Source organism: Pneumocystis murina, assembly GCF_000349005.2.
Source record: "Pneumocystis murina B123 chromosome Unknown supercont1.13, whole genome shotgun sequence".
NCBI classification, from domain to species: Eukaryota; Fungi; Ascomycota; class Pneumocystomycetes; order Pneumocystales; family Pneumocystaceae; genus Pneumocystis; species Pneumocystis murina.
This window is the reverse complement of record NW_017802371.1, coordinates 122574-145507: the sequence shown is the minus strand read 5'-3', so window position 1 is coordinate 145507 and position 22934 is coordinate 122574. Positions and strand designations below refer to the sequence as shown.

Sequence of the window (22934 nt, the reverse complement as noted above, 5' to 3'; positions counted from 1 at the left end):
AGAATGTAACAAAATATTTTGTATGTTCATAAAATTTCAAATATTAAATAGTAAAATCATTAATATGAAATAAAAGAATATAACCTTTAGATCATTGATATATCAATTGATTATATTGTACATGTTTGGTTTTTAAATCTGTTTTATTCATAATTGTTTAATATTAAATTTTTTGTATTTCTATAATACAATCCTTACTTTAAACTACACTATTTTTTCATAAGACAAAACAAAATATTATAACTTAAAGTCTTCCTCTTTAAATAAATACAAATGTATATAATATTTCTAGTGTTTTAATACGATTATTAATAAAAAATTATAGCATTCCAATTCATATATAAAAAAAAAATTACCTTTTTAAATAAAAAGAATAAATATTCAATCTTCTTTTTTAAAGAAGATACTCTTTTTTACATAAACAAGAAATATTATGAAAATACTTAATGAATAACCCAAATATCCTCCGATAACAATAGGAATAGGCCATTTTTGCCACCCTTTATTCCAATCAAGTGGAATAGGTATTGCACCTAGCCATGACCCTACAAATGTCCCAAAAAAACCTACACTCAATTTAAGATTCTCAAAATTCTCAAGATCCAATTCCAATGAAACCAATTCCATATATTTTCTTCTATCCACTCCAAATATACAAATCATAGGTAATATTCCAAGAACTGTTAAATGTAAAGCACACAATATTGTCTCCAATAAATAATTAATAACTAGTGCACCATAAAAAACAATAAAAATATGAACTAAAATACATGAAAAAACAAAGTATAGACAAACAATAGTCATATTCTTAAAAATTAAACAAATTTTTTGATTACAAAGGCATACCTTCAGATATGACAAAAATACAAATTTATCTATAAAACAGACATATAATACATGTGCCTTTTTTAAATTCACAATCACTACAAACCGCAGAATCTGCAGCAAAAACACTGGTATAAACAAAGATCCTATCAGTGTTTTTACTGTATGTATTAAGAGTGAATTAAAATTTAAATAAAGAAAAAATAAAAGGATGAAAGGATGAAAGATATCGTATATTTTAAATGAATAGTGATGAAGAAGCATTTTTTAATATGTCAAGGCAAATATAGCCTATAATCTTATAACTTCGAAGGCCTCGATTGCTACTAAATATTCAAAAAATAAATTTCTATTAAATATTTTGTGAAAAACAGAATAAAACAGAGAAATATATGGAAAAAGAAGAAGAAACAAATATTTATGCATTAGATGGTTTTTTTTTCTTGAAATTTGGCTAAGAATTGACCAAGAAACAGATAAAAATGAAAAGCAAAAAATGGAAGAAAAAGAAATAGAAGATGAGCAAAAAGATCAAATAGAAGAAGGAGAAAATAAAGATGTTGATAAAAAAGAGGATATTCCTGAAGAAAATCCGGAGAAAAATGGGGGGAAACGGGAAGAAAGCTCTATAGAAGAAGGAAAAAAGAAAGGAAATGATTATGAAGAAGAAAATGAAGAAGATGAGGAAGATCAGGATGAAGAAGATGAGGAGGATGAGGAGGACGAAGAGGACGAAGAGGATGAAGAGGATGAAGAGGATGAAGATGAAGAAGAGAGTCATGATCTATCAGAAAAGGTATAGATATCTTTAGAGGCAGGGAATATATTAAATGTTAAAAAGAGACCCAGAAAACGGAGAAAAGAAAGGCGTAATCAATTTCTTGATGTTGAAGCAGAGGTAGAAGAAGACGAAGAAGAAGAGGAAGATGAAGAAGAATTTGGAAAAGGTCATTTATTTAACATCAATGTATTATTTATATTAATGAAATAAGAAGGATTTATTGCAGAAGAGATAGAAGATTTAGATATGGACCATATTTTGCAAAATGATGATAGACAACATAGAGATCTTGATAGGCAACTTCAAAAAATTGAAGATGCAGATGCAGAACGTCTTGCTGAAGAATATCGAGAGAAATATGGGCGGTCTTCAGCAAGATTTTACCGCGGGGACATAGAAACTATTCCTCAAAGATTACTTTTACCATCAGTTAATGATCCAAATTTATGGGCTGTAAGATGTAAACCTGGAAGAGAAAAGGACATTATTTATAAATTAATGCGAAAAACAGTTGATCTTCAGCATTCTGAGACACCTGTGGAAATCATATCGGTATTTCAAAGAGATGGAATTAATGGATATATTTATGTAGAAGCAAAAAAGAAAACACATATTATTCACGTAAAGTTTAGCTATTTACATAAAAATATATTGATATTATTACAGGCGTGTAAAGATATTGTTAATGTCTATTCAAACCGTATTATTCTTGTTCCTATTAAAGAGATGTCTGATTTACTTAAAATTAAAAAACAAATTATAGAACTAGTTCCTGGTGCATATGTACGAATTAAGCGTGGGAAGTACACAGGGGATCTTGCTCAAGTTTGCAATCTTTCGGAAAATGGTTTGTCTGCTAGAGTAAAAATTGTTCCAAGATTAGATTACTCTACTAAAGAGAAGGATTCTGCTTTTATTGGTCCTGACGGTAAAAAAAGATACCACAACGGATATTCAATAAATTCTAGACTACCACAACGGTTTTTCAATGAAAAAGAGGCAGTAAAATCCTATGGAAATAAGGGTCTTACAAAACGCGGAGCAAGAAATTATATATTTAATGGAGAAGAATATGAAGATGGCTATTTAATGAAGGATATAAAATTAACAGGATTAATAATAGAAGGCGTTAATCCAACATTAGAAGAAATAACCAAATTTAATTCTGGAGTTGATAATAATGATAATTTTGATTTGACATCTCTTGCACAAAGCATAAAAACATCTAATGTAATACCAACATTTCAGCCAGGAGACCATGTTGAGGTTCTTGAAGGAGAGCAAAGTGGCGTCCACGGAATTGTAGAAGCTATAAACAATGGAATTATAACTCTTTATTCTCAACATGAAGGTCTAAAGGGCGAAAGACTTGAAATTCCCTCAAAGGGTCTTAAGAAAAGATTCAAGCAAGGAGATAATATAAAAGTAATCAGTGGAAAATATAAAGGAGATACCGGTATTATCATATGCGTGAAAAATGATCAAGTAGTTCTTTTAAGTGATTTTTCTATGACAGAGGTTAGTTTTTACTTTTTATTTTTATCATTTTTAATTCTTAGATAACTGTATTTTCAAAAGATATTTCGGAAGCAACACAATCAACAGGAACAAATGTGATGTCTAATGAATATAATCTTCATGATTTAGTACAATTAGACCCTAATACAGTAGCCTGTATCACAAAAGTAGATGGAAATTTACTTCGAGTTTTAGATCAGAATGGACTTTCTAGAACAATTCTTCCAAATCAAATATCAATGAAATATCAATCAAAAAATTCAGTTGCAACAGATAAAAATGGACTAGAAATTCATATAGGAGATACTGTAAAAGATCTTTGCGATAAAAATAGACAATGGAATGTTATACATATCGTTCATGAATATGCTTTTTTATATGATCGAGAAGTTAATGAGAATAATGGTGTTTTCATTACAAAAACAAAAAATCTTACTACTATTACAGTAAAAGGAAATCGTGTAAGTTCTTCTTATTATATTAAATATTTTGTAATTATATTTAGACAACCTTTGGCGGACCCGATTTAAATAAAATGAATCCGGCATTACAACGACCAATAAATTCTACACAAACTGTTCCTCGCTTCATAGGCAAAGACAAAGCAGTGGGAGAAACGGTAAATATACGTTTAGGTCCATACAAAGGATTACTTGGCATTATAAAAGATACTACGGAAACCTCTGCTCGTGTAGAATTACATACAAACCAAAAAACAATAACAATAGAAAAAAGTAAACTCTCATTTAAAAAGTAAGTAATAGTACAATATTAAATATTTATGTTAAAATATAAATAGTCGATATACTGGGAAGATGATGTCGTATTTTGAATTCGTCACATCCAAAAGTGGGTATCAGCATAATAGACATGATTCTCGAAACATTAATTCAACATATGATCAATCTAAATCTAATATACCCATATGGGCGCAATCTTCTGGAAACAAAGCACCGTGGATCAATGCTGGCTCTAGAACACCTGCATGGTCAAATTCAGGCTCTAAAACACCAATATGGTCAAATACAGCTTTACATACACCAGCCTATAGTGGATCAAAAACACCCGCAGCATCTGGATCTGCAACTCCTGGTTATGAATCATCAATATGGAATACTGGAAGCAAAACTCCAGGTCATAGTTCAATGACACCTGCGTATATCGGTTCTAATATCCGATGGACAGAGGAAGATGCACGGCACTTTGGTCTTACAAGCTCAATTGCCCCATGGGAAAATGTGAGCCATATAAATACTCTAGGCTTCTCTGTTAATACTTCTGAAAAAACTTCTGTAAGGATAAGATATTTATTTAAAATAATACTAATAAAATAGGCCGACATACCTGAATATATATCAAAGGATTTGTCAACATCTATTTCTAATGAAAATGCAATGTAAATTAATAATTTAATCAATACTCATTTTTCTAATTTTTTATAGTTTGGAAAAACCATCTTCTAAATTCATCAATCAAACAAATAATGCAACTACGGAAACATATCAAGAAGATTTTGAATCAGCTAGTCCTGCCTATGCGCCTCCAAGTCCATAAAAATCTTAAACTCGAAAATTCTATGTGCAAATCATCAAATAGCATTTATATTGATGTATAAATCTTTAATTCTGCTAGGGAATCTAAATTACTTATTAAAATCAATACTTTTAAATAATACATTGGAAAACTAGATAAAATATTAATTATATTTGTTCATTTTTAATAAAATTTAAATTACAAATAATTTTAAAAACAAAAACTAAAATTTCAAATAGTTGATCTATTCATAAACCTGGTAGTCCTTACAAATTTGACATTTCATATTTCTATGGAAATCAGATAATTTATACATAAAATAAAATTTATAAAATATAAACTTTTTTAAAATGAACATAAATATCATAGATCTGCAAAATATTTCAAATAAAAAAAACAAAAGGGTAATAATATTAGTTTTATAAAAATGCTCAAAATACTATTTCAAATACAATTAAACTATATATTTACAACCATCATTATCAGAATAGCTAAAAATTACTACAAAAACAAACCAATAAAAGTATCTTTATCATTTAAAATTCTACGATTTATCCATACCAAAAATAATTACATTCTTTGCTCGATTTAAAGCTTCTATTTCGTGTCCAATTACAATGTATAACAAATTCAATTGTCTATTATTTACAATTTTTGTTAAATCTCTTAACTTTAAAAGTCCTTTATCAATAATATTTATTACTTCTTCTACTTTACAGTTCCCCTTTTTTGTATACTCATAAACATTTTGTTCTAGTGATTGAAGAAAAGTAATTGTACTACACCAAAGTTTTGATCCTTCCGATAAAGCAGTATATTCAGAATGAGCCTTCTTTATATCGTCATTAATAACAGATAATTCGGCTTCCCAAATTTTACGCAGAGCATCTCGAGGCTTTGCTTGATCCGATTCCGGTATCATTTTTTTAAATTGTTCAATAAATTTAGCTTCATCTGCATCAATCTCCTCTAAACGTGATTTTTCATCCAAAAAACGAGAACCCAAAGAACTCTGCAATTCTTGAATATGACTTAACAATTTCTTTAAATCCTTTTTTTTTTCCGCCAATTTAACTTCTGTTTCTGTAATTTCCATCTTTAATTTATTTTTTTTCTGGCATAAAGATGAAATAATCTTTAAGTTTTCATCAGATTCCTCCTTCTGACGAATGTACATCGCTAAAAAATGCTGTTCATCCTTCCATTGATCCAATTTTTCAAGTCCTTCCATTTTAAATTTCAACTGCTTATTTAAACGTTGCTGAATCGCTCTCTGAACATCTGAAAGAGCTAGCATAGAATGAAGAATATCCTTACGTACTATATTAACATTTCCTTCACGGTAAAACAAAGCTCTTGACTGTGCATGAGTCAGATTTTGTATCCTCTGTTGAAGACGAGAAATTGAGCGTTTCAACTGCAACAAGTCCCTCGAATCATTATTAAACGCTTTAATACATGGTTTAGATGGGAAACAAAGCGAAGCAAGTGTCTTTAATACTTGTTTATCAACCTGCCCATCATTTTGTATATTTTCCCTAAAAAACGTCAAAAAAAAAGCAAAAAAAACCGGATTTTCGGGTATATACTTAAGAAATAGCGCTTTAAATGGAAGAAACAGTGATTCCTCATCAATTTCTAGCGGATTCAGGCGTTTTTCCTCCACCCATGGCTTGGATGTTGAAGATACATCAAGGCTCATCGTCGATAACGCGAAGCCCAGCGACAAACAGATAAGCTGAAGGAAAATATAGAAGTGAAAAGAAATATATAAAATAAAGAATAAATAGATTACTTATGTTGAGAAAAATCTACAGGAACAGGCGGAAAGCCCATAGAAGTTATGGGATCAGATGACCTATATGTGAAAGAAGGCTGAGAAGTTGTAGAAGATAAAGAATAGATTGCAGAAGAACTAGATTGATTAGTATTTAAAGCATTATGCACGTTTTCTGAAGGAAGAAATATGCTTGAAGATGAAAAAAAAAAAGAATCGTTATTGGAAGGTAAAAGATTAAATAAAAGAGAGCGATATAGTTGTGTTGCGTCATCAGTTGGATGAGAATTTTCGAGGGAAGATTCGATTTGAGGTGTAGATGAAATATTGTCAGTGAGTGAAGCAAAAAGTGTAGTAATAATTCTGAGAAAATTCGGATTTGTAGAAAAAGAAAAAAGAGCAGATCGAAATGAAAAAGGAATAGTATGATTAAAAGAAACAAGATTTTGAAAAAGATTAGTAAGAAAGGTTTGGGAAAATTCGACAGCATTAAATCCTGTATTATTAATATCACGATTTGTTGTCATAATATGTGATTCAAGAAAACGTTTACGTTCCCTATCTTTACGTTTTAATTGACGTCTAAGAAACTCATCCTCAATCCATTTTGATTTTGCAAGAGACTGTTCTTTACCATAAAGTTTATGAGCACGTTTATTAACTCTACAACGAAGATCATTATCTTTATTACGATCCTCATTTGCTTGACGCCAACGTTTCTTACGTTCACGATTTTCCTGACGAATCTTTTCCATCATACTATTTCGTTCAACATTTACAAGTAATTCTGAATTAGATGTAGTCAATTTCAATATGTCATTTTTATCCTCATGTTCCGCTAATTTTACAGCTTCTTCGCCCATACAACCCATTCCAGTGAACGACACTGAGCTAGAAGCAGCAAGATCTCTAGATAATACTATCTTTTCCCCCATATATTTACCAAATATATTATTTACTTATTTCAACATTATCTTAACCGTTTATTAACCTTTTTTTCTGAAAAAAAAAGGAAATACTTACAACAAGGAAAAAGGGAGAAAATCTTCATAATCCTAATGAATAATTTCTATTATTTAGTACTAATTTCTATTTTTTTTCTTTTTTTTATTAATATGTATAAATTATAAAGTCGCAAAAGAAATTTCACCCGATATTACGTTGAGATGGCAACGCGTAAGAGGCCAGGACAACGTCATTGGTAGTAAGAAATATCTTCCAAGCCTTTGAGAGGCAGAATTGGGGAGGAATTAGCTATTTAGATAGATAGAATTAAGATATTAATTAGGATATGAAGAACTAATGATTGGGAGGAGATGGAAGGGTTTTGAATGGGGTCAAACGGGCTTAAAATGGGCTCAAACGAGTTTAAATTATAATAAGACAATATATAATACAAATAGTAGAGATTTTCATATATTTAGAATGTTAACATGTTTAAAATTAGAAAAAAATATAGTTTTTATAAGAAACTTGAAAAAAATCTCAAAAAAAAGAGATTTGGAGTGTACAAACTATTTAAATTATGTTCCAGTTGGAGCAAGGCCGAGATTTTCTATATTAATGGAACTAGCGAAGCCGAGATTAACGTTTCTTGTAGTACTTTCTACAATGTCATCATATGCACTTGCACCATTTCCGGTATCATCAATATCAACACTTATTTTCCTATCAATTGGTACAGCAATGTGTTCTGCTTCGGCTAATGCATTTAACATGATGCTTGAGTCGGAATATGATGCACAAATGTCAAGAACTCGTTATCGTCCTCTTGTACGTGGTGTTATTTCACTTCCAGCCGTTTTTTCTTTTGTTTGTATAACAGGAGCACTTGGTACATTTTCACTTATTTGGGGAGTTAATACAACTACAGCATATTTGGGTGTTATAAATATTTTTCTTTATGGTGGTGTTTATACACCACTTAAACGTATTTCTATTATAAATACATGGATCGGGGCAGTAGTAGGAGCACTTCCTCCTCTTATGGGCTGGTCTGCAAGCTCCAATGGCGATCTTTTTAGCCATCCCGGGGGATGGATTCTTGCGTGTATTCTTTATACTTGGCAATTTCCTCATTTTAATTCACTTTCATGGAACGTTCGACATGAATATGCGCGTGCAGGCTATCAAATGATGTGTGTTACAAATCCAGCTTTAAATGCACGCCTTGCTTTACGATATAGTCTCTTATGTTTTTTATTTTGTTGGGCACTACCTATTTCCGGCTTACTAGATCCATTCTATTTAATTGATAGTGCTATTGTAAATATATTTATGATATCTTGTTCATGGAGATTTTATAGACATCAAACTGAGAAAAATGCACGAGAACTATTCTATGCAAGTCTTATTCATCTTCCAGCCATTTTTCTACTTGCGCTGGGTCATAAAGTTGTTATGATATGGTTTAAAAAAGAAAATACTAAACAAATGGATTCTGTATCATAATTACCAATACAACCATGCATTTTCAAGTTAAATCAACATTCATTATTACATAAGCATGTTATGTTAAATCTTTAAAAAAAGACATATCCTTATCTAACATTAATTTCTTTTTACGCGCTTGATCTGATGTATCTTGATTAAATTTATTATGTTTTTTGAAATTATCGTTCCAATTTGCTTTCCATGCAATTATTTTTTTATCTCCACCGCTTAATATCCAATCGTTGTCATATGTTTTAGCCAATACGTCTATACTCGAATCTTGATATCCAAGAATTCCCAAAGGTATATTAGGATGAATGTTTAAAACTCTTATAACACCGTCATTACCACTTGCAACAATAATATCATCATTCCATGCCATCATAATATCAACGCTTAACATATGTTTCTTTTTAGATAACAAAATTTGACTCGTATGATTATCCCATTCACCTTTATTAAATATTTTTATCATTCCTGATGCAGTTCCTATACATATCTTTGGTTTAATCGTTTCGGATTTAACTAGACATGATGATAAAAGATCTTCTCCAAAATCATATGAAAAAACTGGTAAACATTTAACAATACGAAAATCCAATATAGAAAAAAATGCATCCCCACTTTTTCATAAATTAACTTTAATTCTTCTAAATTCTATCTCATTAATCACCTAGTTGATAATAAAACCATCTCATCTAATCTCAAAAAAGATGAAATATAATCCTTATGAGCATTAACTTCTTTAATACATTCTTTTGATCTCTTATCCCATAACTATCCCAACATATCAATTATAATTTTTTTTTATGATTTTTTTTTTACTTTAATCAATCCATAATCATCTCCTGTAACAAAACTCATTTCAGACAAATAACATACTACATTAATCGCATTCCTAATCCAAATTTCAATCTTATTTCCATTTTATTGATATTTTTTTTACATATGAGCGTTCTTTACTTTCCAAATCACTCTTCCTGTGTCACTCTTGGCATATTTAATCATACCATCTGCTCCTACTGATATAATTTCTATTGTTTTTCATAATTAATTCCCATAAGTCAAAAAACATAAAAAGATTTTAACACCTTCTCCATTCATTGAATATCTTAAATCCCGACAGGCGATTCGATGTCTATACGTATGCCATACTTGATCATACGTTTTTTCATTAAGATTAAAATGATAACTTGATAAGATAGAAAATATTATAAAGAAAATAAAACCATATTTACCTTGAAATACGGCCGTTCAAAGTACCGACAGTTAAAAGAGGTTGAAAAGGATGAGTTCGGAGAGCAAATAACTCCGAATCTAAAATTAAGCACATCCAAACGTCGAAGATATTTTTTTTTTTATTTTTTAATAAAACATAGGCGAATAAATAGATTAATAGAATGGAAAAACCTTTAGATCCTGTAGATTATTTAGAGAATAAATATGAAATTTCAAATACAAAGAAATTCATTGAAGAAGGATGTTTCCAGCGTGTATATTATGAATTTTTTATATAAAAAATTAGGTTTTTTTTAACATTTTTTTAAGGTAGCTTTGCAATTTCCAGATGAACTATTAAAAGATGCAACAAATGTATTTCAAAGACTTAGTATAGAAACAAAAGCATCATTTTTTATCTTAGGAGGTACTTCTTATGGGAGGTATTGAGAAAAAATTACTAGAAATAAATTTTGATATTAAAAAATTAGTTGTTGTGTTGATGAAATAGAAGCACAACATGTGAATGCAGATTGTATTATTCATTATGGACATGCATGTTTAAGCATGTAAATGTTTACGTATTATTTAAAGATTTATAAACTTATACTAGGAAAAAATAGAACAACACGATTACCAGTTAAATATGTGTTTGATAAACCGTCATCATTATTTAATATAAACAAATGTTTGGACAAATTTAAAGCTATTTACAATACCGAAGATTATATAATTTTGGTAGGAAAGCCTTGCTATATAAATATATTAGGTAAATTTATCATATATATATATATTGTTTTATATCAACAAAATTTGTATAGAAAGTATTTTCTCTAAATTAATATCATTTGGATATAATAGAATTATTAAAGGAGAAGGGGAATATAGCGCAATAAATATCACTAAGGCAATTGGAGAAGCAATTGTAGCAGATGATAAGCAACGTTTAGATTTATACAAAAAATGGTCTATATTTTATATTGGTGAAAAATCACCGGGCTTAACAACACTTGCGATGACATGTTATTCTCATGTTATGTCATTTTATTCATACAATCCTGAACAAGATGAGGTTATACATCAATCACCAATCAGTGATATACAATTGCGCCGTAGATATGCAATTATTCAAAAAGCAAAAGATGTATCAATAATTGGAATTGTTGTGGGAACATTAGGTGTTTCTAGATATTTAGAAGTGACTTATCATTTACGAGAAATGATTAAAAAAGCAGGACGAAAATGCTATATGTTTATAATAGGAAAATTAAGTCCAGAAAAATTAGCAAATTTTTCAGAAATACAAATATTTGTATTAGTTAGTTGCTCGGAAAATTCACTTATAGAATCAAAGGTTTTAATTTTTATTTTAAAAATGAATTCTAATAAAAAAGGACTTTTATCGTCCAATTATCACGCCATATGAATTATATTTAGCTCTATCTTCCGAAATTTGGAATAAACAATGGATTACGGATTTTTCTAGCATACTTTGTTTAAATTTGAAGGAAGACGAATTGATTCGAAAAGATGAACCTCAATTTTCTTTAGCTACAGGTCATCTTATACAACCATCTATTATACAAGATGACGAAATATTAATCAAAAATGATTCTTTATCAAATTCTCATAAAGGTATAATGAAATTAAATGAACATATGGAATTATCAAATACTCGTATACATAGTGTATCGGCCTATTTTCATAAAAATACAAAAAGTTGGCATGGCTTATCGAAATTAGAAATACAAACAGAACCTTCTAAACTTGAAACAGGTCAGCAAGGAATTGCTTCTAAATATGATCATGAAGAACATTAAAATTTTTAAACAAAATCAATATTTTAAATTATACACAAAATATTAAATTCAATAAATCACATAATTAATATATTATTATACAATATAAACAAATATTTACTCCAATATCTCACTGACTAACTCATTTTTAAATTGTTTTTTTGCTATTTTTTCACGAATATTCGTACTACTTATTTTTATAGACATAAGTTCACTATCAACTTCATCAGAAATTATACAAATACAAAAAATATCAAGTTCTTTCATATTTCTACGTTTCCTTTCTTCATTAATCAACTTCCCACCAGATATTGTTTCTTGAGATACAACAATTGCGCCTATCCTATCATCTATAATCGTCACACCGTATATATCAAAAATCGGGGACACTGATAAAGATAAAGTTCTATTAATTAAATAAAAAAATTTTCGAACTGATTCCATTCTAATCTCAATCGGTTCAATCCATTCTGCATATTTTTTATTTTTTAATAATTCCTTATCTATTTTTTCTTAAAAAAATATTTATCTTATCTTTTTTTAAACTTACCACTTACACCACATGCTACGTTTTCCTCACTAATCCATGCACTCATTGTTAATAAAATTTTATGTCCTGCGTGTAAATGATCAAAAGTTCCCCCCACTAATATATTTTATAAATTTTTTTAATATATAAAAATAAAATACACCTGCTACATATTTATATGATAAAGATTCTTCTTCAATCTGTGTTTTTACATATCTCTCAAACTTCTTTTTTTTTATAATAAAACTATTTATATCTTCATCTGAAAGAATTAAAACATAAGATTTCATCTCAAATGAAATTGCTTCTATTAAACATTTATCTCCATCTATCAGTTTTTATTTTATAAAAAAACTCTTCTTTACCCTCTTTTATAATATAAATTTTATCCCAATTTTTTTCCTCTGAAAATAATTCATATCCACACCATTCATTAAAAACAATATTAACTTCTAAATCAGCCTTATTATATCTTTTTTTACTATTTTCTGAAATAATATAAATTGTATTTAGAAGTTCATGTATTAGATTAAAAAACCTTGTTTTATTCTTTGCTTGAAATACTTTATTTTCTTTTTCAATAATAAAAATAACTAATTCATCTGATTTAATCATTGAAATAGATCTATCAATGAACCCTAAATATTTTGAAATATCAAGATTTTCATTAATTTGAATCATAAAAACACTTGTTTTCTCAGTAGTCATTATTTAACAAGTCTTAAGATATTAAAAAAAAGGAAAAAAATCGATTAAAAACTGTCTATTTATTGACATATATTTTTTTCATTTAAAAATGACATTTTATCCACCTTTTCTTCATACAATGTTATGGCCAACATATGCAATTGATTGGAGCTTATTGGGAGGAATTCTGATTGGAAGCTTTGTAGATGAAAACCAGAATCAAGTTCTTTTCTTAATTTTTTATCAACAAAATTGACTTGTTAAGATTGAAATTCTTAAAAACGAAGAAATTGAAGAAATAGAAAGAAAAGAACCATCAAAAAGGTTAAGATTGAAGTCAGCGGGGAAAACTATGAAAAATCTATTTTATCCAGTTACTAAAGTTTTATGGAAACCGTATTTATATGAAAGAAAAGATAAAAAGATGTTTGCAAGCACAGGAGACGCACTACGTCTATGGTCAGTTAAAGAAGGATCATACGAGCCAATTATTGAAGAAATGATACTTGAGCATGTTAGAATTTTTAATTTAATAAGAGAAAAATAGATTAATTGAAGAATAGCATCAACACGGAACAAATCAAATAGCTCCAACGACGTCATTTGATTGGAATCAGGTTACACAACAATTAATTGTGACTGCATCAGTTGATACAACATGTATTATATGGGATATTGAAGTAGGAGAAGCAAAATCTAAATTAATTGCACATGATCGTGAAGTATTTGATGTATCTTTTCTTGCACATAGTGCAGATATTTTTGTAAGTACAGGAGCAGAGGGGAGTATGAGAATGTTTGACTTAAGGTATAAAAAGAAAGTATTTTTCAATTTAATTAAATCTTTTTTAGGTCACTAGAACATTCAACTATTTTATATGAAACAGGAGGAGAATTAGGTGCGTATAGCTCAGAACCATTACTTCGTGTAAGTGCAAATACACTGGATCAAAATCTTCTTGCAACATTCCATTTAGATTCAAATATAGTTCATATTTTAGATATTCGATTTCCAGGTACACCAGTATTAAATATAGCAGGACATGATGGTAATATTAATTGTGTAAAATGGGCACCTGGATGCAGAAATATTTGTGCAACAGGTGGAGATGATTGTCAGATTTTAATATGGAATACAACAAAAGAATCACCGAATCCAAATACATGTATAGAAAAGTAAAATATTTTATAAAAAAAATTAACGATAAATAGTATTATATAAAAGCATAAGAAACCAAGAAATAAAACAGTTAAATAATCCTATTTTTTCTTGGAATGCAAATTCAGAAATTAATAATTTATGTTGGTCAGATGACGCAGAATGGATTGGCGTATGCTGGGGAAAAAATTTTCAAGGGTTAAAAGTTTAGTTATAAAAATATCTTTAAACAAATATAAAATTCCCTCTTTAATGATATAGAAATATAATTGTATCAAAAATATGCAAAAAACAATTCAAAAAATAATGGTCATTAAAAAACCAATTAATGAAGTTATGAAATAATTATTTTTGTATTTTAATACATCTAATTAGCTTTTATTACAAAGTTTATCCAAATATATTTCAAAACATTTCGATAAAACACGCCTATTAAATGTAGCCAAAAATGCTAATTGTATTCAATAAACCAGACTATATCTATTTTCACAAACCTTTTTTTTACTTAAAACAATAATTAAATCTAAGATTTACCCATTGTAAAGATCATAATTCTTCCAATAATTATATATCTATACCTAAGAAAAAAATAGTACTCAAATTTCATTAAAAACCCCGAACTTTTTTAAATACCAATAATCGAATAAATTTATTAAACATAGTACCATATTCATGAATCTATAAAAAATACATATATATTGTATATTTGTTTTGCTACAATATATCCTAAGTTAAAGCCTTATCAACTTTTTCTAGAAATGTATTAAAAGCAGTCAAATGTTCTAATATGCCCCATGATTTTCTCATAAATGGTGTTACAGTGTGTAATAAAGAAACAATTCCAGTCTAATGTAGATTAACTTCCATCAAAACAACTCTAAAAATAATAACCTTTTCAGTATGTTGAACATCCGATGGTATTTTATTATGCAAGATTTCAATTTCTTCAAGGAAATTCTGTATACTTTTTAATGCCTAAAAATTTAACAATCTCACAATAAATCCAGTATATTCTCACTTGATTCTCATTATTAATATCATTATGATGTTGTCTGAGATGATGCATTTTCAGAGCGACATCATTTCGTGCTTTTCTTATAGTAAACAATTCATTACGTAAATGTGAAATATTTCTAGTAGATTTTTTAACAGCACCATCAAGAATTAAATAATTATCAAATATATCCGTCATCTCCAAAAATTTAACAGAAACTTCATCTTCAAACGCGTGTATAACTTTTTTAGCATATGTCGACTCTGTTTTTCTGCGTAAACGCTTCAACAATTCTGAAACCACATGAGACACTACATCTATTTCATTAACCGAGGCTGTGCTACGTTCAGAAGATTTATGCACCGCAATTACAAATTTTGTTTCTGTTTCATCATAACTACTATCATGTTCTTCATCTTCTAAATCACTATCTTTATCAATATTTTCTTCTTTATCACTGCCAGTTTCTCCGTCACTATGATATTGATCACTATATTCCTCCACTAGAGGTGATTCATGGATTTTTTGACGTTTTACTGTTTTTCCACTTTTTACCTGTTTTATACGTGTTTTTTTCAAACGTTTCATATCAGAAACTGATTGTGTAGTCTGCAAAGTTCGTTTTAAAGATGGTTTTACAACATTGTCGTTTAAAAAATGTTCTTTTAAAGGTGTTAGCCCTACTGATATTCTGGGTGGTGGCTTCGTCGCTGGACTTCCCGTCCTTCGAGCAAATGATGGTGTAGGAATCTTATAATGTGTTTGTCTATGATCTACTGAATCTCTTCTACCCCCATAATCCTCATATTTATACACATTTTTCTAAACTTATTAATACCCATATATACCCTGATATATATCAAATTTCCTACTTGTGAACCATTTAAAGCACGAGATGCTGAAATTGATGGAGATTGCACTAAAGAGGCATCCAAATGTCTAATAGAACTAGATTTTTTTTCTAATTCTTTTATCAATAGAGACTCTCTATTTTCATTCCGATTTTTATCTGAAAACTTAGATGATCCCAAATAAATCGGATGAATTTCAAACGGAACATCCCGAACCTTATGTTTTCTATTAGAATTAATATTTCCTGCTATTAAATCTACTTTTTTTACACTGCTCCTCTTTGCCGTGTTGCTTGTTTTTGATGACGTTCTATTGCCTGATTTTCTGCCTATTTTCAACCAAAAAAAAACCCAGAAAAAAAGAAAAACATACTATTCCACAACTCCCTAGACATATTTTTTGCTTTTATAAGCAGATCCTCTTATTTCTAGGCGAAAAAATCATAAAATATTTATATATTTAGACAAAAAACACTACGTTAATTATCTCGACGTCCAGCGATGCGCGTTGCCAGGCATGATATTAGCAAACAAGCAATTGTTGAGTAAAGTAATAGAAATAATAAGAAACTTAAGATTAGCCTTAATATTTTTAATATTTAGAATATTAAAAATATATTTATATTTTATAATGTTTTATAATATTGTAAATAATTTAAATTAATATAATATTAAAGGATAAAATGAAGAGATGAATATGATTTGTATTTGTACGATATGAAACGAACATGTATTTGTGTATTAGATAAAATATATGTCATATAAGTATCGTAAAAGATCAATCTTGGGATCTAACTAGATACAATGCGTGAGAAATGAATATGGTAGCAAAGTATCAATATGAAATCCCTATGAATATAGATTGAATTGAGAAATTTTGAAGAAAAAATCAATTTTTTTTATCCATAATAGCAGCTTTAAAACGACTAATTTTTTTAGAAGAGTTTTTTTCTGTAATGTAAGTTTGTTGTGAATGATTATCAGAAAATTGGTTTTGTGCTTGAAACTTCTGTTTTAATCTATAATATTCGGTAGCAATTTCTCGTCGATGAAATGAGGAAGTAAAATTGTCTAAAACATGTTCAGTTGATTGAATAGAAGGCCTTTCTATAACATCTTTAATAATAAAATCGGATTTTATGTTTTCTTTTTTAGAAAAATCTACATCTTCAAGATGAGAATTATCATCTGGTAGAGATACAATATGATCTGAAAAACTAACTTTTTTAGTAGATTTGAAAGTTTTTGAAGAAGTATTATCTAGGCATACAGGACTAATAAATCCACATGTTCTTCCATACTTATCTTCAGTGGCATCACTATCATTACTATCACATGAATATTCATTTTCATCTCCGTTTGATTCTAATTCATTCATAATATCAATTATTCTTTCCATATCATCTAACTTTTCAGCATCCGTCATAAAATAATCCTCATCCATATCACATTTAGTTAGCGGCATACCAATATTTGTAGAAATCTCTTTAGAATCCTTTTTCGCATCAAAAACCTCGCAATCTTTGGATGTTTCTGGTGATATATTAAGCTTCTTCATAAGTTCTTCAGATGCTTCTTTCAACCAATTCTCCCCCAAATTCTCCAAAACTTCCGAATCTAACTGTTTTAGAAAATAATAAAATATACTATTAAAAATTACTAGCAATAGACCCATCTTCATTAAGTTCCTCACGAATTTCTACAATGGGTAACCCTTCTTCATTATATATCTTTCATTTCATCAATATATATCCTAGAAATACTACTTCATATATACCTTTCCTTCGTTTGTTTTAATTACATGATCAAGATAACTTTTCAAATCCTTTTTTTTCTTATCCAGTGTTTTTAAACAATTATTGACATCTAAAATATATATTAAATCAGCGTCTATTTATTCAAGACATATAACTTCTAAAAGTACCCACATTCGAGTCTTCTATCAACAATATCAATCGCTTGAACAGATGATCTCTCAACAAACCAATTTTCGCCATAAAGCACTAAAATTTCATTCGTATGAACAAGAAATCCAGGAATAAACCCCTTTTCACTAAAAGGAACCTAAATTATATATAAAAAAATCCAATCCTCTATCAAATATCTTACTAAATAAGGTCGTCTCGTAGTTTTCGAAATATCAACCAAAAAAGACCGCAATTTTTCATACTCTTTCCCATAACCTTCCCATCTTATAAAATCCTCTTCAGTTTTTTTATATCTCTCCTCAAATTCATGGTAAATAACTCTCCAATTCTTCTCTTCTTGACCCTCAGAACCCATAGAAAAAATGCTTGAAGATACCGTAGGTCGAGAATTGTCATGGCAACTACTTCTGGTGCGAAAAGCTGCCTGACCGTTAAATGACGACGAGATTATTAAATTGCAATGAAAACTGACTTAGAAGAGAAGAAAACGCTTAAAAAAGGTACTTTAATTGTTAAGAATTATATAGAAAACATATATAGCTTTTTTTTTAGACGAAAAATGCCCTATTTGCAGAAATGATCCATATTTAAATCCAAATATGAGGTTTTTGATTAATCCAGAGTGTTATCATAAGATGTGCGAATCATGCGTAGCAGTAAATATATAGGGATTATGATAAAAATGTTTTTTTAATATTTTTTTCAGAGAATTTTTACATTAGGACCGTCTCCATGTCCAAAATGCGGGAAAATTCTTCGTAAAGGACGATTTAGGGAGCAAACGTTCGAGGATATGACGGTAGAAAGGGAAATTGATATAAGGAAACGAATATCTAAGATGTAGGGGGGGTTAAATTGTTTTTTATCTTGAAAAATGAATTATTTTAGTTGTAATAAGCGTCCAGAAGATTTTGAAACATTAACTCAATATAATGATTATTTGGAAGAAGTTGAAAACATAAGTAGGGAGAATGAGGAAGTTATTTATATATTTATGCATTTTTAGCATTCAATTTAGTAAATAATATTGACGTAGAAGAAACAGAAACCAAATTAATAGCATATGAAGCAATTAATAAGAAGTCAATCATGGTAAATGCACAAAAAGCAGAATTAGAGGCGCAGATCATTGCACAAAATGAAGATAGGTTAAAAAAAGAAAAAAAAATCTCACAAAAAATGATTATCAAAGAAAAAGAAGCAGAACATATTGAAAAAGAAGAATATAAACAAGAATTAATCCGTGAATTGGTAAATATCGAAATATTTGGTGTTTTGATAATTTAATTACTTATCAAGGCATCTTCGGATAAACAAGCATCAAAAATTGTTGAACATAGTAATGCCTTATCTCTTAAACGGTCAACAATTCGAAAGCAACGAGCAGCTTATGAAGCAAAAATTGCAATAGCAGCTCTTTCTACTTTTCAGAATTCATGTTTAAATAAAGGTGAACAAAAATTAGATGTATTTTCGCCTATGGCTGGCCAAAATAAAGAAAATACATTATATGTTGTAAAGGAAACTTATAATGATTCGTATTATTCCAAAAAAGTTATTGTTTATTGCTAATTACTATAAGTTTTCTTAAACCTTTACTGGAGAACAAAACCATTCGCGGGGGAGGTTTTAATATTAATGATGTATACAAACGTGTTTTATTTGAGGCGTTTGCAAGTCTGTATTTCGAAAATTCTAACAATAAGCCACAAACAAATCCATCATGACCTCATTTTTTTAATATTATAGCATATCATATAACATAGAATTTTGAAAATATTCCAAAAATTAAAAGTTATTCTATACAGAACTATTTACAAATATTTGTATTTATGCCTTATAACCATATATACCAAAACTCATGTTAAATTATTGATACCGTTTTTAAAAAAGATAAACATAGAATAAGATAAAAATATGTAATATAAACTAAACATTCGTTTTACTGTTTCTTAATACCTTCTTTAAAATATCATCACCTTCTTTAGCCATTTCAACTACATCGTACAGTGCATAAATTTGATCTGCCTATAATATATTAGATATAAACAATTGATATTAAAAACACAACTTTTGCTTCTAATTCTTCGATAATATTCTTAAGCTTACCAGCAAGAGCTTTTCGTTTCCTTTTTCCTATAGAAGGATCTACCTTTTCGTAAGACTGAATAAATTCCTGATATCTTCTATCATAATATTAGTAAAGTTATATATAATTAATCTTACAATTTCAAATGTTTAAACTCATCTTCTAATTGTGTTATAACCATTGAAAGAGCACTTTTTGGGGACATTGAAGGTCTAATCGTATTTTCTTCCTCAAATATATTATCCAACTGTTTTGTTTTTGCAGAAAAAGATAATCGATCTTTATTTTCTATAATAGATCAATATTTAAAATTATATTATAAAAAAAATACTCTCAGATAGAATTCCTTTCTGTCTTCTGCGAGTACAAACAGAACAACTTACAGGATTGTGGCAATCAAGTTCCTCAATAATTTTTTGAGCATTTACATCTACATATGGTTTTGAACGAACATTTCCTTTAAATTCGTCTTCATATATTTGTCTTGATTTACTTAATTTTGTCTTCAACTTATTTTCAACATGTATCCATGGAGGTTCTTGGTTTAATAAATCATCATCATTAGATGAATATTCTCTACCATAATTACATTCAGAAGTATTATCACTGCTGTCTGTTTCTTCGATTACATCAGAATAAATATGATGTTTTTTTGATGGATTCTGAGAATTTGATTTTAATTTCTAATTAATATTAAACGAACAATAGCGATATCTATGAACTAACCTTAGAAGACTTCTTAGATTCTTGTTTACTCTTTTTTTTAGAACTCTTGGAAGAAACAATAGGAGCAGAATGATTATTTTTATTAGTTCGAAATGCTTTTAAAGACTGATTTTTTTTTGTTTTATGCAAGGATTTAGTTAATTCGCCAATTTCTTCCTATTTAAAATATTAATAACATTTTTTTAAAGCATTAAAGAATACCTCATCGGTCTCTGTAGAACAAGATCCACGTTCTTTTGATATTTCGTCATCTGTTTCGTTACTATCTGATTGTAATAAAACTTTTGCTGAACAGTTCTTCTCTTTTAATGGTGATTTTAAACGAAATTCAGAAGCTTTCTTAATATTTTCAGAAGCCATTTTTATCTTATATTTCTTTTTTAAATCCTCAATCTCTTCGATCAATTTCTTATTTTCCAGTTTTAAATGATCAATTTTAGATAACGCTTCTGTTAACTTCTTCGAAACTTCATTCTTTTTTTCTTTAATATCGTCTATTCTAGATTTGCTAATACTAAGTTCATGTTCAAGACTTTCAACCTGAGATTTCAAGGCAGAAATATCATTTTTTAACCTCATGCGTTCCATTGTATAAGAAAGCTTCTCGCGATTATGTGTTTCAGAATTTTGATTCAAAACCCCATTCTTATCATTATTAGCTTCTTGGTTTTGTTCAATAGATACAGTTCGTTTTTGCTCAACATGATATAATTGCTTAGCATTCTCCAGTTCTTTTTCCAGATTTTGAATACGTTTTTTTGAAGCAGACTCTCTCGCTTCAAGTTCATTTATATTGTTTTGTAATTCTCTTATAGCTAATAAAATGGCCTTATCATTAGATGATATAGGTATTGATTCTAAATCCTTATAGTTATCTTTAGTAATAACTTCAATTTTGTTTACAATAGGATGCGTATCATCACAAACTAATGAAGATATTCCAGTCATATCTGGAAGCTGAAATGACTGAGTCATTTCTGTGCTTAACGGTATATTTGTTCTTGTATTTCCTTGACGATCATCTAATCCAAGTTCTTGCATTAAACCAGACGCAGATTTAAATGAGCGAGGAATTGCTTTCATATTATGATTAAAATTAGATAACTTCTTTTCTCCATTGTTCCCTCCTTTTCGAAAAGATTTATTTGATTTTGGTTCCGAATAAATATTTTCATTATTTACAATAGATGGACGACGAAAACGCTGGAAAACAGGAGACTTGGTCTTCGTAAAAGCCGGTGCCATTATATTCCTATCTCTCTCAACAATTGGTATATTTGATAACCCCTCTGTTTTTTTTAACGCATATGTAAGTTTGCTTTTGTTCATCATTTCCGGAGATTGTTCATCCTGTTTACAATAATTCTTATCATATGAAAACGTAAAATCTACATCTTCTGTCACTTTATTAAAAGGAGAATACATATGTTTTATTTTAGCAGCAACATCTGCATAATCTGAGGTTGTCGATTCAAGAGGACTTTTAATAGCTGCCATAAAATTATTATCCGAAACAATAGGACGATCAAACGACTTAGTAGACCCTGTATATATTTTCGAAAACTCATTTTTCAACTATTATTTAGTTTAATCTCTAAAAAATATTCAAAAAAAATAAAAACATACATTTGACGTCCCCAATTGAAGCCCTACTCCCCTTTCAATACTACTACCATCCAGTGATCCACTAACTCCCATACTAAAGTCCTGAAAATGCTTATTTAAGCTCTTTGTATCTAAAGAATCTACAAAAAATGTCTGATTCAAATCCACTTGACCAGGACGCACTGTATCACAACTTGGCTCATGAGAACTAGTTTTACTAAAAGAAAACCCATTCAATTCCTTCTCAAGTTCCCGTTCAAGGCGGATGCGATCCCGTTCACGAACATCTGTAGAAATAGACAGCTCATCTGGGTCTAAACTTACGTCAAAAGATGGCATTTTTTACTCAAAAAAATCCCAATTTTTTGGATAAAATAAGATAAAACAACAAGAAAAATAAATATACGTATTATTACTATTTTAAACCCAAAGAAAAGGCTAAAAATATTGATATTTCATCAACGTCTTAATAGTCGGATGTT

General features: G+C 28.9%; 13 protein-coding genes across 13 annotated transcripts; 5 read left to right on the top strand and 8 right to left on the bottom strand.

The window, feature by feature from the left end:
- Positions 1 to 381: 381 nt before the first annotated feature.
- Positions 382 to 1089, bottom strand: PNEG_02315 (hypothetical protein; the record flags this gene model as incomplete). Its single annotated transcript, XM_007876123.1, has 1 exon — positions 382 to 1089. One exon carries the CDS (start codon positions 1087 to 1089, stop codon positions 382 to 384), a length of 708 nt encoding a protein of 235 aa, XP_007874314.1.
- Positions 1090 to 1161: 72 nt separating this feature from the next.
- Positions 1162 to 4678, top strand: PNEG_02314 (hypothetical protein; the record flags this gene model as incomplete). The annotated part of the gene is made up of 10 exons (XM_007876122.1): positions 1162 to 1257; positions 1302 to 1621; positions 1667 to 1772; positions 1818 to 2227; positions 2273 to 3124; positions 3166 to 3585; positions 3630 to 3877; positions 3924 to 4416; positions 4459 to 4520; positions 4567 to 4678. Exons 1-10 carry the CDS (start codon positions 1218 to 1220, stop codon positions 4676 to 4678), a joined length of 3063 nt encoding a protein of 1020 aa, XP_007874313.1. The 5' UTR covers positions 1162 to 1217.
- Positions 4679 to 5201: 523 nt separating this feature from the next.
- On the bottom strand, positions 5202 to 6359 carry PNEG_02313 (hypothetical protein; the record flags this gene model as incomplete). The annotated part of the gene is made up of 2 exons (XM_007876121.1): positions 5202 to 6195; positions 6247 to 6359. 2 exons carry the CDS (start codon positions 6357 to 6359, stop codon positions 5202 to 5204), a joined length of 1107 nt encoding a protein of 368 aa, XP_007874312.1.
- Positions 6360 to 6448: 89 nt separating this feature from the next.
- Positions 6449 to 7369, bottom strand: PNEG_02312 (hypothetical protein; the record flags this gene model as incomplete). Its single annotated transcript, XM_007876120.1, has 1 exon — positions 6449 to 7369. One exon carries the CDS (start codon positions 7367 to 7369, stop codon positions 6449 to 6451), a length of 921 nt encoding a protein of 306 aa, XP_007874311.1.
- Positions 7370 to 7736: 367 nt separating this feature from the next.
- Positions 7737 to 8996, top strand: PNEG_02311 (protoheme IX farnesyltransferase; the record flags this gene model as incomplete). The annotated part of the gene is made up of 1 exon (XM_007876119.1): positions 7737 to 8996. One exon carries the CDS (start codon positions 7737 to 7739, stop codon positions 8883 to 8885), a length of 1149 nt encoding a protein of 382 aa, XP_007874310.1. The 3' UTR covers positions 8886 to 8996.
- Positions 8944 to 10200, bottom strand: PNEG_02310 (hypothetical protein; the record flags this gene model as incomplete). Its single annotated transcript, XM_007876118.1, has 6 exons — positions 8944 to 9490; positions 9541 to 9644; positions 9693 to 9765; positions 9814 to 9901; positions 9959 to 10059; positions 10106 to 10200. 6 exons carry the CDS (start codon positions 10198 to 10200, stop codon positions 8944 to 8946), a joined length of 1008 nt encoding a protein of 335 aa, XP_007874309.1.
- Positions 10201 to 10267: 67 nt separating this feature from the next.
- Positions 10268 to 11905, top strand: PNEG_02309 (diphthamide biosynthesis protein 2; the record flags this gene model as incomplete). Its single annotated transcript, XM_007876117.1, has 6 exons — positions 10268 to 10360; positions 10416 to 10528; positions 10577 to 10654; positions 10709 to 10854; positions 10907 to 11439; positions 11480 to 11905. 6 exons carry the CDS (start codon positions 10268 to 10270, stop codon positions 11903 to 11905), a joined length of 1389 nt encoding a protein of 462 aa, XP_007874308.1.
- Positions 11906 to 12001: 96 nt separating this feature from the next.
- On the bottom strand, positions 12002 to 13121 carry PNEG_02308 (hypothetical protein; the record flags this gene model as incomplete). Its single annotated transcript, XM_007876115.1, has 4 exons — positions 12002 to 12387; positions 12435 to 12530; positions 12577 to 12735; positions 12779 to 13121. 4 exons carry the CDS (start codon positions 13119 to 13121, stop codon positions 12002 to 12004), a joined length of 984 nt encoding a protein of 327 aa, XP_007874306.1.
- Positions 13122 to 13209: 88 nt separating this feature from the next.
- Positions 13210 to 14470, top strand: PNEG_02307 (hypothetical protein; the record flags this gene model as incomplete). The annotated part of the gene is made up of 5 exons (XM_007876114.1): positions 13210 to 13323; positions 13366 to 13614; positions 13664 to 13908; positions 13953 to 14266; positions 14313 to 14470. 5 exons carry the CDS (start codon positions 13210 to 13212, stop codon positions 14468 to 14470), a joined length of 1080 nt encoding a protein of 359 aa, XP_007874305.1.
- A 402-nt stretch (positions 14471 to 14872) lies between these two features.
- PNEG_02306 (hypothetical protein) lies at positions 14873 to 16576 on the bottom strand. Its single transcript, XM_007876112.1, has 6 exons — positions 16478 to 16576; positions 16375 to 16429; positions 16126 to 16330; positions 15278 to 16075; positions 15151 to 15234; positions 14873 to 15105 (listed from the first exon to the last, which is right to left on the bottom strand). Exons 1-6 carry the CDS (start codon positions 16497 to 16499, stop codon positions 14986 to 14988), a joined length of 1284 nt encoding a protein of 427 aa, XP_007874303.1. The 5' UTR covers positions 16500 to 16576; the 3' UTR covers positions 14873 to 14985.
- Positions 16577 to 16813: 237 nt separating this feature from the next.
- On the bottom strand, positions 16814 to 18387 carry PNEG_02305 (hypothetical protein; the record flags this gene model as incomplete). Its single annotated transcript, XM_007876111.1, has 5 exons — positions 16814 to 17721; positions 17765 to 17834; positions 17882 to 17970; positions 18033 to 18168; positions 18214 to 18387. The coding sequence occupies 5 exons, from the start codon at positions 18385 to 18387 to the stop codon at positions 16994 to 16996; spliced, it is 1197 nt and encodes a 398-aa protein (XP_007874302.1). The 3' UTR covers positions 16814 to 16993.
- Positions 18388 to 18492: 105 nt separating this feature from the next.
- Positions 18493 to 19777, top strand: PNEG_02304 (CDK-activating kinase assembly factor MAT1; the record flags this gene model as incomplete). Its single annotated transcript, XM_007876109.1, has 7 exons — positions 18493 to 18532; positions 18585 to 18688; positions 18739 to 18872; positions 18921 to 18994; positions 19039 to 19283; positions 19332 to 19570; positions 19615 to 19777. 7 exons carry the CDS (start codon positions 18493 to 18495, stop codon positions 19757 to 19759), a joined length of 981 nt encoding a protein of 326 aa, XP_007874300.1. The 3' UTR covers positions 19760 to 19777.
- Positions 19778 to 19876: 99 nt separating this feature from the next.
- PNEG_02303 (hypothetical protein) lies at positions 19877 to 22791 on the bottom strand (the record flags this gene model as incomplete). The annotated part of the gene is made up of 7 exons (XM_007876108.1): positions 19877 to 20060; positions 20104 to 20218; positions 20259 to 20409; positions 20453 to 20804; positions 20848 to 21003; positions 21049 to 22422; positions 22474 to 22791. The coding sequence occupies 7 exons, from the start codon at positions 22789 to 22791 to the stop codon at positions 19962 to 19964; spliced, it is 2565 nt and encodes an 854-aa protein (XP_007874299.1). The 3' UTR covers positions 19877 to 19961.
- Between the last annotated feature and the right edge of the window lie 143 nt (positions 22792 to 22934).

Excerpts from the sequence above, each read along its gene's own strand:
- PNEG_02306 (XM_007876112.1), bottom strand. The coding sequence starts at position 16,499 with ATGTCTAGGGAGTTGTGGAATA. Across the intron at positions 16,076-16,125 it reads GTGCTTTAAATGGTTCACAA|AAAAATGTGTATAAATATGA; the intron begins GTAGGAAATTTG and ends TAATAAGTTTAG. Across the intron at positions 15,106-15,150 it reads ATGTTCAACATACTGAAAAG|ACTGGAATTGTTTCTTTATT; the intron begins GTTATTATTTTT and ends AATCTACATTAG.